General features: G+C 37.1%; 2 protein-coding genes across 3 annotated transcripts in view; both read right to left on the minus strand.

Moving 5' to 3' along the window:
• Positions 1–148: 148 nt before the first annotated feature.
• LOC127655857 (PILR alpha-associated neural protein-like) lies at positions 149–10,312 on the minus strand. Of its 2 annotated transcripts, XM_052143880.1 has the most exons (6): positions 10,240–10,312; positions 9,699–9,751; positions 7,484–7,839; positions 5,679–5,757; positions 3,784–3,903; positions 149–1,923 (listed from the first exon to the last, which is right to left on the minus strand). In XM_052143880.1, exons 2-6 carry the CDS (start codon positions 9,707–9,709, stop codon positions 1,902–1,904), a joined length of 588 nt encoding a protein of 195 aa, XP_051999840.1. In that variant the 5' UTR covers positions 9,710–9,751; positions 10,240–10,312; the 3' UTR covers positions 149–1,901. The 2 variants fall into 2 exon arrangements, with proteins under 2 accessions (XP_051999840.1, XP_051999839.1); XM_052143879.1 differs by lacking the exon at positions 149–1,923 and having other exon boundaries at positions 2,962–3,903.
• A 226-nt stretch (positions 10,313–10,538) lies between these two features.
• si:ch211-154o6.3 (uncharacterized protein LOC563854 homolog) overlaps positions 10,539–13,629 on the minus strand; it is a 28,693-nt gene continuing 25,602 nt past the window's right edge. The window contains exons 12-13 of the mRNA XM_052143456.1: positions 12,697–12,782; positions 10,539–11,051 (exon numbers count right to left, since the gene is read on the minus strand). Of these exons, the coding sequence (XP_051999416.1) occupies positions 10,963–11,051; positions 12,697–12,782 (175 nt within the window). The 3' untranslated portion in view covers positions 10,539–10,962. The remainder of the gene's footprint in view (positions 11,052–12,696; positions 12,783–13,629) is intronic.

Raw genomic sequence — 13,629 nt, forward strand, 5'->3', positions numbered from 1 at the left:
CAATAAAAGCGGAGAGTAATGATCTACTTTTACATTAACCCCTGCTTCTCTCTTTTTGTCTCTGTGGAGATACATCCACCTGAAAATCTATGATCCTCTTACACACTCATCCTGTTTTCTCTCTCTCTCTCTATAAATAGTATTGTTAATTTCAGTCAGTGTGTTTGAGGTTCACTGTTTCTCAGTCTCTAACCAGATGGGAGCTGTGAACTCTTGCAGCTTGCATATGCATATGTATGTGTACTTTGAGATAGTGTGAAGCATGTTTATATGTGTCCCTGTCTTCTATCTGACCTGTGTAAGATTCAGGATGGAGTGAGCAATTACATGTTTGAGTAACATTTATATTGACAGTCCTTTTAAAATCCATATCACAGATACATATACATATGTTTTAGAACACCAGAGATGGCTTTTTTTTATTTATTGATTTGGTAGTACACTGAACCACATATTTAAGGCAGTGCTACATACATAATGTAAAACTTTTCTGAACATATTTAACAAGGTGTAGCTTTTTGTGCTTGAAGTGTAAAATCAATGAATAATTACTGAAAATAATGTGTTATACTCATACATTTTAATGGATAATTAAAACTTTGGGACCTTCAAACAGCGCAGGTGAGGGAATATTTCCAGTTTCGTTTATGTGGTTAATTTGTATTTTCACTTTCCTTCATGAATTACATGGTTATTTGAAAGTACAAATTGGGATTTTCATGAAAACTTAGCCTAAAGCAGAACTTCTTTAAAAAAAAATTAAAAGCTTGCCAACATCTAAAAAAACCAAACCATTCAGATAGCCGCAGTTCATAAATATAAAAGACAAACCCCAGAGTTTCATGCTGCCTCGCTATACTTTAAACTAACTTGTGTCGTTTTCTTTTTGAACTAATTATACAATGGAAATGTCAATATTCTTTTAATTTTATCTTCAAATTAAAGTTCTGGATTGTGCTCTACATAAATAAAATAACCTGGAATAACATCAGATCTTATCAATGCCCATGAAATAAATCTTGAATAATGCATAAAAGTGCTATATGCAGTTTGCTTGCCAATAAAACAATGAACTCCATCAAGGTTGTGTGTTTCAATGCAACCAAGTAGAGATATATGGCCATGACGTAGAAAATATAATGCTAATAATAATTACAACAACACTTGAAATAGAATTACATAGGTTTCACAATCACCTCACCAGATGTTAATCCATAATTACAAAAACATTTGTCGATTAACTGCCATAAATGATATGGGTACACTGCAGAGGTGTTTCCAAAGATATTTTTTTAACAGTTGACGTCAATGCAGTCCACTGTTGTAATAGGACAGAGTCATATTAAACAAAACACTATATACTTTATATGAATTATATTTAACCCTTAAAAATAATTGATGTCATACATTAAGCTGAAATAAATGCTACACAAAGTGCGATAAAGGCATTGGTAGGCAGACGTAGCCTTTAGACCTTTGGATGCAAGACAGAAAGGCTACTGCAAGCATGTCATGGTGGTTATTAAATGAATGACTACATACATCACAGCTTATTCCAAAATCAGTAGCTAATGATTGTGCTCATGGTTGAGGAACATTCCTTAAGCCCTTGTTAATGGCTGCATTGAGAGCTAATTAATATAATACTGTATGAACGGCACTGAAAGAAAGTAGAAGCCAAAAAAGCCATTAGAACACCAGATCTCTCTTAGGACTAAAGTCACAAACCCACATTGCAATCTGAGTGTCTGACAGGATGAATTCATCCATATATCTGCATGTGTATATCAAGATTTTATGTACATTCAGAGAGGTTTGCCTTTGGGTTCACACCAGTGGCCATACCAAAAGTCCACATCAAGCCCACAGGAATGATTATCACGCTCGAAACAGTCAGCTCTTCAAAGATTGACCACCGGTATCCTGTAGCATGGGGTAAAAAGGTTGAGGGAGAGGGGGTATAGAGGTGGCAGGAGAGACGGCAAATTTAATTAACATGAGCTTCACTCTATTATCTAGTGTGAGTTTAAATTCTAAAATCGATGGATCAGGAGGAAGAGGTCTGATTTCATGGATGGAGTGTTTTCTTTCACTCTTTTTTTTCTCTCAATCTGTCTCTCCAGTTGAAATATTCACAAAGACTGAGGAAAATACACAGCAGTGTCTAATTGACTGTTTAGTATTGCAAGCAGTTACCACTGACCTGACAACATACACTTATAATCACCTTCATTTTCACATATGTAGTTAAACACAATATGCAATTTGGTTTTAAACATAAATCAGTCAGTAAGTTTACATAAGGCTTTCACAATCTGCTAGATGTTTATATATACTGTATATATATGTTTTTTAAATTTCGTACATCCCTTATGAATCTTGGATATCACAGATATTTACATACTGTACATTCCACAAGTCAAAGTAATTGAAATTACTAAGTAAACTGAAATTACACAAATACTTCTGTTCAAAAGTTTACATTCACTTGGTTTCCTATATGAAGTGTTACCTCCTTTAATGACCTGCTTGCAGCCTTTTGTGATAGTTGTATGAGTCCCTGGTTTGTCCTAAATGGTGAAGTTGTCCACTAGGGCTGTGTATTAATACAGATTTCCTGATTCGATTCAATTCCGATTTACAAGCTGTTGGTTGGTTGGATAGGATTCAATATCGATTCATATGGGTATGTTTCAGTTATAATGTCCCTTTTGTTTACACATGAAAGAAATCCCTCCCAGTTAATGCTTTTAATTATACAGGGGACCTTCTAACTAGGTACATTATGAAAATATTAATTTGACTAATTATATTGTATTTATTTTTCATCATTTTGGTCACATTTTAGCTTTTTAAAAATGAACAAATCAAATAATTTAATCAATAAATCTGATATTATATTGCACATATTATATATATATATTTTTTTACTTGTGTATTGTTTAATTGCATTGTACTATTTACACTGATTTGTTGAACACCGGTACTGTCTCTTTAAGAAACAAGCACTTCTGTAGTGAGCATTTGTATATGAGCAAATGTTAATGAGAGAGACTTGAATTGCATTATCTCATCTGTGTTATGTCTTATTAGAATTACATTTTTCTTTTTTTTATCGTCAACAACTGACTGTAAATAACAGAAAGTGGATTAAAAAAGACATTATTCAATGACAAATGGATGCATGGATCGCATCTTTGGTCTCACACACACAGATCAACTTTTAATCCCAACAAGCAGTGAAAGGATCTCACTACTGAATACTTCACCACTATACTACTGAATTACTGGTAAGTGAAATATGAACATTTACCAGCAAGTTGCCAAATATTTTGCCGTAAATGCGAGTGTTTTCCTATCATTGTAGAGGGTTGCACATAGAGTAAAAGATCGATCTTTAAGAATTGATATAGAGATCATTCAAATGTTTCAAAAAACAAACCTCCAGGTACTGTAGGTGGCTCAGTGGTGTTGAGGTCCAGCTTGGCCTCTCAGGACAGTTGAAGGACTCATACACAACATATACTGTTAATCTACAGACTTGGCTCTGGGTTTTTCCAATTTCTAAACCAATTCCAAAATGTAAAGTTATATTCACCATACTCTGCACAGATCTTCAGACAGTGCAGTGCTTTACTGGTAACCTCTCACTGGTTCCCTCTCTCACACACACACAAAACATAAGTACTTAAACCAGTGTTGGCACCCTTCCTCTGTTTCACAGGCTTACGCTTACACACACACACACACACACACACACACACACACACACACACACGATACCTCTCTCTGTCAGGGAAGGATGGAGTGCTGTGCAGTGTCTGCCTGCTGTCCTCCTGAGCTATGGAACGAGGGATGGACAGAGAGAGGGGGGGAGGACGCTGGGAGAGACTGCGGTCGTAACTGAGTGAGAGAAAGTGAGAGACAGAGAGCCAGAGAAAGCGATTAGGAGAACAAACAGCAAGAGAAAGAATCAAGAATACAGACACTGAAGAGAGAAAGAAGTACAGAAAAGAAGAAAAGAGAGATTATGGAGCAGAAAGGGAAAGTCGGCAAACGCTTGAGTGGCATTGGCAAGAAGTTCATTCACTTGGTGATGAAATGTATGAAATGAAATGACTTCCTTCAGCTAAAAACAGAGGGGGTAAATTAAAGAGAGATTTTAAGATACAAAAGAGAAATACTAATAAAAAAAAAACTCAAACCTCATTCCATATTTTCTTAAAAAGAGATCAAATAGAATTTTGCAATGCAATTTTAAATGCAAATTTACATTTAATCTGCACATCCTCAGAAACCAACCACTGCTCTGATCATATTCACTAATTCATTCATTAATTCTGTCTGTACAACAAAGTAGGGAAAGTTCACCCAAAAATGTAATCAACGTAAATGGTGACTGAGTCTGTTAGTCCCTAACATTCTGCCTAACATCTCTTTTCTGTATCACAGTCTTGTGGGTTTGGAAAAACATGAGGGTGAGTAAATAATGACAGTATTTTCATTTTTGGGTGAACTATCCCTTTAATGTCTATTATTATTTTGCTGAAAGTTTGTTGTTTTTACTCTGTTTTATTTGAAAACGTATATTGTTATTATTTTTATTAATATTTTATTTTGATGGTTGATGTATTGATGATATTGGGAGGGAGAGAAGCTGAAATATTCATTTAAAACTATATTTACCCAGCAGCCATATGGAAGACAAAGTGTGGCAGACACGGCATGAGTTCCCACAGTGTGCGGATGTGGAGACTCACACGTAATATTAATGCTCTACCCTGACACACACACTTATCTCCACCAACTAAGGAGTGAGTTCTCTCCACCTCTCTTCTGATTGAATGACGGAAGGAGGGTTGGGCATTGTTACATGAGCAGGAGGGTGTCATGGCAAGTGTACGGCATACAGAGATTAATTGTGTAGATGCAGCTTGTGTATGCAATAAAATCGCCTTCACCTCATGCCTCGGGAGCGAGCCTTGGTCTGATCTTGTATGTGAGCAGCAGCCTTGCATTGAAATTAAAACCAGGAATTTGCAATGTGACAGTTTTAAACCTCTTCATCTATCTTCCAAACAAGCTCACAAACATTCCCATAATATCTGATTTGCAGCACCTGCATCATTGCTTTGCCACACCAAAACGACAGCATGTGATTGGTTCGACACATTCCAATAGAACTAAAATCAGTGAGTGGAAAATTCTAGCATAAACTAAAGTTACTAATATATCAGACTTATAACCTGTCACCTAGTGTTTATAGTTGCTCTTAGGATGATATGGACCATTCCTCAGCTCTCTATATCATTTTAATGATCATCTGTTCATGCATCATCAAATGCTGCCATCCAAGCAAGTAAAAATGCAGTCTTGTACCTGATGGCCCCAAACGCTCTAGGCTACATTTCTAATTAAACTAGCACAATAAAACCTTGTATGGTGTCCACACAGTTATTGTCTGCAGAGTTAGAATATCCATTGATGACAATTTTAACAGTTCTACGGGGAACTCTTATCGAAACAGCAAAACCCTTGTTTGATACTTTGTGGAAATCTGTCTTGTGTAATGACATACTGATTGTTCATTCACTCTCTCTCTCACACACACACACACACACACACAAAAGCAGTTTCAGGTGACATATGACAGAATGCAGAGAAGTGTTGAAACTCACCACAGTTTTGCAGAGATGATGACCGCAGAGAGAATCAGCAGAGATGAAATTGTCACTGTCACATAAAACTGTGGGTCCACTAAAGAAAAAAATGAAGGCACAGGAAAAATAAGTCAAGCAAAAGAAGCTTAAAAAGACAGCTAGGCAAAGATTCTGAATTTGAAATTTTATTCGCCCTTATGTTGTTCTAAACCTGTTTGACTTTCTTCCTTCTGTGGAACACAAAAGGAGATGTTAGGCAGAATGTTAGCCTCTTTTTCCAAGCCATAAAAGTGAATGGTGGCCAAAGTCATATGGATGAGTAAATAATAACAGAATTGTCTTTTGGGGGTGAAATATCCATTTACGTCTGGCAGACACTTCCAAAAAAACGGAAGAATACAACACAAGTGATTCATTTTAAGGAGACAGTAGTACAAACAGTGCTGCATTACAAAGTTTAAATTGCATCAGAAAAATGCTATCCAAGACACAGATAAGAGTGCAACAAGAATAATATTATACACCGATCAGCCACATTAAATTGCCTAATATCGTGTAGGTACCACTCATGTTGCCAAAAGAGTGGGTAAAGAAACACAGACATTGGACTACAGATAATTGGAAAAGAGTGTTAAGGATCTTAACCCCATTGAGCTTTTGTGGGATCAGCTAGACTGTTAGGTGTGTGAGAAGTGTCTGACAAGACAGCCACATCTATGGCAAGTGCTACAGGAAGTGTGGGGTGAAATGTCGCCTGTGTATCTGGACAAACCGACAGCTAGAATGCCATGGATCTGCAAAGCTGTCATTGCTGAAATGTATTTTAAAAATTGTAATAGTAATTTTTCATGTTATTTATATCCTGACTATATATTGTGATCATTTGAATGCCACTATGGTGAATAAAAGTACCAATTTCTTTCCATGAGAGCAAAATCTGTACATTATTCCAAACTTGTGGCCGCCAGTATATATTATGTGTGGTCACGTGCTCATGGAAAAGATTTTGAAAGCAGAGAGGGAGTCTGCTTCACGGATGGAGTTGGGAAGCTCGTTCTACCAAGGAGGCACAGTGAAGCCGAAAGTCTGGGCAAGTGATTTGGTGCCTCATTCTCAGCAGAAGCCTGAGATCTGCAAATGACTGAACAAGAAGTTGTGTGGCATGTTCAAAGAGGAGGATCTTATTTTTCTGATGTTTTAGAGTGTAAATCTACATGATCGGGCTGTTTATGAGATGTGGTCGGTGAAATCCCTTTAAGAATTGGCTCCTTTTCAATTACTGACTTGGAATTGGAATTTAATTGGTCACGCCTTACAGGAAGTTGATTTCAAATTTGAATGGTAATGATAGGAAGAAAAAATACTGAAATGTTCCATTTAAATGCCATTTTCTTCCATTCTAATTTGAATTCGGCATCCTGTTTGCACATTTCAAATGAAAGAATTTCATTAAAATGTATAAGGCATTTCTCATTTCAACTCTAAATGGTGCACAACTCTGTAAATAAAGTGATAAAAGAAAGAGAAACAGAGGAAAAAAAAAATAAAAATATGGTGTGTGTAGAAAGAGGATTGAAAAAAAACAATAAGCAGTTACAGGAGAGAAAAAGAAGGAAAATATGGAGGTGTAAAAGTGTGGGTAGAGTCAAAATCAGGTAAAACTGCATTGATTGGATTGATGCCTGCCTCTTGCTCAATGGGAGCGAAATTTGAGCTCTCCTTAAGCACACATTATCTGCTATGAAGAAACAACACGAGCCAAGAGCCCTGTCGGCAGTGCAGCTCTCAGGAGAAAAAAAAAAAACAATTTCACAGATACCAACCTTCCTTGTCTTGTTCATCTGTCTCCATCTTTTTCTCATCTCCTGTTGTTGGGTGTTGTGTTTGATTGGCAGACGCACTGCGATGATGCGACCAGTCCTCAGATGTGGTGGTCATCCGAAGACTATCAGTCTCAATGCCGGACAAGAAGTGATGGGTTTCCTCCTCCAGTGGCTGTGTGGGACCCCAGTCCACTGCCCAGAGCTGAGTTGTTGTGGCCTGCGCTGTGACTGGCATCTGCATTTCACCAAGCTCCTCCCACTTTCTCTCATCTGTGTCACCGGTTGCAGCGCAAAAAACTATAGTGACCAGCAGGAAGCTCCAAAGGGGAATGAATCCAGTGTGGGGAGAGATGGAGCTAAGAAGAAGAAAAGAAGAAAACAAACAAGGACTGAAAAGGAAAAAACTACACTGTAAAAAATATCCATATTTTTTAACGGTAAAACAATGTATAAAAAGGCTAAAGTAAAAAACGTAATTAGTTAAATGGCAAATGTGTAGTTACTGTAACATATATGGTAAAGAATTATATTAATGACAATATATTAAATTTTATGGTAAAATATTGTACAAAATAAAATAATTTTGATGTAAAAAGTATCATTTTAATGTATAATTAACAGGGAAAATGTATATTATGTTTAACAAGAGAATACATGTACTTTTACGGTATTGTTAAAATTACGGTGAAAAAAAAATTGGTGTTCTCCCATCAAAAGAGACCCATTATATTTAATTATTTTTATGGACGTATTTATGTTTCTTCTTGTTTTTAATATCAGTTATTTACATTGTGGTGTTCTGTGTTATTTTTTATGTAGTTTATTTAATGGTAATTGCATTGTTTTAGTGTCACATGTGTTATCCTGATGGTGTTTTGTGTTTGTGTAAGTAAAACTACATGTGTATTAATTATTGCTCCTGTAAATGGACACTCTTGATGAACTAAGTCATCATGTGGACTTTTACAGCTTATTTTTAGAGTGAAAATAAGAGATTTTTAGTTCCAGAAGGTTAGCATATTAAGTTTAAATCATTTAATAATATAAACGGTAGTGAACCTTAAATATACAGGCATCAAAATTACATCCCGTATAGCCTAAAACATGGTCACCATATTTTTCATGGTAAATTTCTTGCAACCACAGCTGCCAGTACTTTACTGTGAATTTAACTGCAACTGTGTTACAGTGTAGAGATGTATAGAAAACACAACTGAGAGAAGACTGCAAAGAGATAGAAAGAGGCCTTAAATCAACTTGAATTCAAAATTGAGACTATTTCCTTTTTAATGCACGTTCCTGGTGTTATTTTAAATGACATGATGATTTGGCTACAAAATCTGTAATTACAATGTTATTACTGTTTAATACATATGCCAATTACAATATGTACTAAATCCAAATCTTCTGCAATAACTTTTCTTTTCTGCTAATGTAACTTAGAAGAATGTTTACAAATAGTTTTTTTTTACATTGTTTTAGCAAACTCTCATTCAGGTCTGGTTCCATTCTGGTATGGGACATCTACTCTTCATACTCAAATCTCACTTCAATCATGTCCCACTAAACGTTTTCCAACAGAATACCGTTTCTCAGTAGGAAATATGTCACACTACACAAGCAAAATGGGTTGCAAATGGCAATTAACGTAGACTTTGAAATCAGAATGTAATACATGCTCTTCCTCTGAAATGACTTTCCTTTTCTGTTGACATCACTTAGGCCACTCAGGCTATTGAATAATGTTTATCAATAACCAGACAGTTACTTTGGCATTGTTTTAGTGAGCTCACATTCAGGTATGGTTCCATTCTGGTATGGAACGCACACTTTTCGCAATCCAATCATTTCCTGATGGTCCCTCCCTACATTTCTTCCACTGAATATCCTGATTCCTTAGGATATGTCACACTATAGAAGTAAAATGGGGTTTAAATGACAATTCACATCGAATTTTTAATAAAAAGTGAAACAACTTGCTCTTCCAGAGATTACTTTAATTTTACGTCGACTTCACTTAGGACACTCGGAGGCATTTTTCTTGTTGAATATAATTGTTCACTCAGTTACAAAAGTAAAATGAGCTGCGAACAGTGTTTTGTGTTGACTTTAAGCAGAAGCTGATGCAACTCAATGAGTTGCAGGAAACTAACAGGATAAAACCTAAACAGTCAGGCAGTGTGTTCGTATGTTGAGCCTTTTCTCTTTTCCTTACCATCGCTCCATCGCTTCTGTCTGTTCACTGAGTCCTCGCCACTCCAATCATCTCTTAAATGAGAATGACATAGAAAGAGAGGGATGAGAGGAGAGAAAGGAAGAGATGAAGAGGGGGAGGGTTCAGTCTTGACATTGACTAAAAGACTATAAACAGATGGCTGTAGTGGAGAAATACCCTGCTGGCTCCCAAAGCACACAAACATAAACACACTAATTTGCATAAACACATACACAACTCAGATACACGTTATACAGTGACGCCCACTCACACAGATCGAAACTGAGCATGCATGAATTCATCAATCATTAAAATAGCAGATCATATTTTATAGTGCTGTATTCACAGAAAAACACACTCGCATAAACACCTGTGGATCCATTCCCTATGTCAAACCACATCTTGACCCATCAAACAAAGCTGAACATCTGTATTCAGATTTAGCTGCATGAGAATGCTACACTCCAACTTGAAGACAACACACACACACACGAAAACATGCAGATTCACACATTCAATACAGATCAGTTTGCATGCCTACCTCTTGCCGCTTAAGAAGGGAGTGGGAGAGAGGGAGAGAGCCTGGAAGTGGGGAAAAGCATTGGTTGCCGTAGTGACAGAGATGTAGAAATAGTGCGAGCGAGAACGAGAGTGTGGAAGAGGGGGAGAGACAGAGAGAAAAAGAGAGGGAGGGAGGGGAGAAGGGATTGGAGGAAAGATTGAAATACTAATTATGCTTATTAACTGGTTTAAATTAAATAGACAGCAAGAAGAAAATAAATGAATTTTGAAGACGAAAATAGCTGGAGAAAAAGAAAGAAACAGCTTAATAATACTCAAAAGACCAGCTGAAGTAAATAAAAAGTATTTGTTTATTTAAAGAGGCAGTGGCAGAGAAATCAATATACATTAATGTAGCGTTGGACAGGAGCCCAACAGTGATGAACAATGCAATAGATATTTATATATGGAAACACCAACCATTATAAATACTCTCAAACGCATAACGTGATAGGATTTATTGGATCAACGTTAATACTGAAAACAGTCTGTTGCTTCTTTCGCTTCTGCTGCCTCTACCTTTCTGCCAGTCACTCAATCTGTTCCACTCCAGTCCCCTCACTTTATTTCTCACACTCCATCATCATTCCTTGACCCACCCTCCTCCTTTTCTTCCTTTCCAGTACATTCTTTTTAACCCTCGTTCGACCTCCCGCTTCTCTCTCTCTTTTTTTTCTTCCCTCTCTCTCTCATTCTCTTTTTCTCACTGAAGAACGCAACGCAGCCATGAAGAACTTGCGGGTTCTTCTGTTTCAGATGCATCTTGGGGGATGGAGATTTCATCATCGTCCACTGGAAAAAGAAAGTCGATATCTTCATTAATGTTTGAACATTGAGTTGCAGTGAATTGTATGAGCTACAGTGTGAAATCAACTTGTGGTTTGTAACTCTGTCTGACATTTCAGAAAATAAATAAATTACCAAATATGCATTTAACAGCATCATCTTTATTACACGTTCTCCTAAGCTATCTTTTTTAAACCTAATTCTAAGGCAGCATCGCATGGATCCTTTGCAGAAAAGGCAATCCCAGACTGCAACAAGCTCAGTGAAATAATAAATCCAAGATGGATGAGGTAAAAGTCAATTATACATATACTACTATTTAATAAAATAGTGAATAGCAACATGCTATCGTCAAACTATTTCCAAATCGTTTAAAATATCTGTCACTTTTGAGATTTAATTTCAGTTAAGCTGAAATGTTGGAGCTGATTAGCAACTCCAGAGGTGGTAATCAGCTCCAATACTCTTGAGCTACCCAGGCCCCTGTGTGCTATGTATTTTTGGCACTTTTCCACTGCACTTTACGGTTCGTAAACTTGCCTCAAATCTACTCGCTTTACTTTTCTGAGCTTGCTTTTACACTGCTGTATAGTGCCACCTAAACATGGGTGGGATTATAGGCTGATCGTCAAAGTACACCGCCTCTACTGCCATAACATCATCTTAAACATGACAAACACAACCTTTAGCTGTTAGCTACTAGCTCATTGTGCTGCATAAAGCAGTTGTTGCTGGTGATTTTACACAAGTGTAACAGTTAAATTGGCCTGATTGTTTTAGAAGCAAGCTTTCAATAGCTGGTCAACTAAATAAAGTGAAGCTTTCAAGCAGAATATAGAGTTAACATAACAAAATGTACCATCCTCCATCGTGGATCAACGCCAGTCCAGGGCAATCTCACTCCCATTGCTCGCCGTTTAGATAGCATCCAATTGGTTGACCCACTTCCACTTTCACTTAATGGTTCTGTAGTGACTTTAAATTTTTGGCAAACTGTTGGTTGGTTAGCCGTGTGCAGCCAACAGCTGATACACTTCCAGAAAGAATTTTTAGTTTCGCGTCGTTTCTTTCTTCGCTAACGAGTGGACAGTCTACACCTCGTTTATTGACCACGGTGTGGTTTTGCACACAGCCATTTATTTTTTCACAATTTGAAAGGCGCATGAACAAATGATACTGTTATCGCTGTTGCTAACTTTAAAACTAGTGGGTTGGTGTCCCGTGTCGGAAATCCAGTGATGCTGGTAGTGACGATTCTCTCTGACCAATCGGTGATCTGCAGGATTTTGACCTCATATTTAGTATCGGCTTAGTTCGCTTGGAACCTTGACCGAGGTGGTACTAAAAATCCACAGTGGAAACCCCCCAAAAAGTGAGCAGAGTCGAGTTGAGTCGAGTTGTACCATGCAGTGGAAAAGCCCCATTTAAGATTAGTAGAGTATTGTGCATTAGCTTAGCAACATGCTAACATAAAACTACTTCCAAATCATTACAAAACTGTTCCAAATTAGTCATTTTTTAAATTCCCTTTCATTTAACATGCTGTCTTAGAATGTAGCTTTTGTGGGCAGTAGGTAGTAATGCGTCTCACTAAGTGTTGGACAAGAGCTTCAGTTTATCTCTGTCGTCTATGGCTGGCATTCTCACTTACCATCACTTTTGTCATCCTCTGAGTCTCTGTCAGATTCCAAAAGAGAATTGTCCAATCGGCTGTCTCGTCTCACTATGACATCGCCTCTAGAAAAACAACAACAGAAGACTGTCAGTGTAGGGCACATGGATCACCCTGTTTAGAAGGACAGAATGATGTTGAACACAGCCCGAAGCAGCAAGTAAAACAGCTTTGCTGACAACAGTGTGCCGTCAATGACTTTTCAGGGTTCCAATGAGTCCTGGAAAACCTGGAATTTTGTAATGCAGTTTTCCAGTCATGGAAAATGAGAAAAATACCTCAATGTCCAGGAAAATAATGATTTGTCCTGGAAATTATTTTAATTTAATAAAACTGTTTGAATGTTTCGCTAACAAGGTTTTGGTTACATGTTCAAAAATATGGTAATAAATGGGACTCGGGATAGGTGTCAAATACAAAAATTCATATTTTTTTTTGTCACTGCCAGCGGCTGTGCATTGTGAAATAACATCAACGGTTCACTGCTATGAACAAAGTCCTATCATGTGCTGCATGTTTCAAAATGACAGTATGAAGCCAGCCGTTCAAACACTGAAAACACCTCATCAAGATAATCAAGCACGCTCTGTCTGACAGAGAGACAGGGAGCAGAGTGCTCTGAAGTGTGCAGCACATACATAATATATACTATTTATCTAATTAAATTACAGTTTTGGGGTTTAATAAATCACAGTGGGCCATGTAGCAAATTGCTTTCCCGGAGGTGAGAAACGACTGTCAAAACACACATAAATGCCAAAAATAAAAGCAAAATCTCACATCTTTATTTATCAAATGAATTGCCCTTATACAAAATCCACACAATGAGATGTTTTTTTGTCAAATAAGGTGCTTCACAGCAGAATATCACAGATTAATAATTAAACCAATATCTCACATTCTGTTGTGCAG

Source organism: Xyrauchen texanus, chromosome 15, assembly GCF_025860055.1.
Source record: "Xyrauchen texanus isolate HMW12.3.18 chromosome 15, RBS_HiC_50CHRs, whole genome shotgun sequence".
Lineage (NCBI taxonomy): Eukaryota > Metazoa > Chordata > Actinopteri > Cypriniformes > Catostomidae > Xyrauchen > Xyrauchen texanus.

Bases quoted from the DNA above. Each gene is read 5' to 3' on its own strand.
- LOC127655857 (XM_052143879.1), bottom strand. The intron at 5,758-7,483 runs GTTGGTATCTGT...TTTTTTCTTTAG, and splicing joins AGATGAACAAGACAAGGAAG to TGGACCCACAGTTTTATGTG. The intron at 3,904-5,678 runs GTGAGTTTCAAC...TCTCTCACTCAG, and splicing joins ATCATCTCTGCAAAACTGTG to TTACGACCGCAGTCTCTCCC.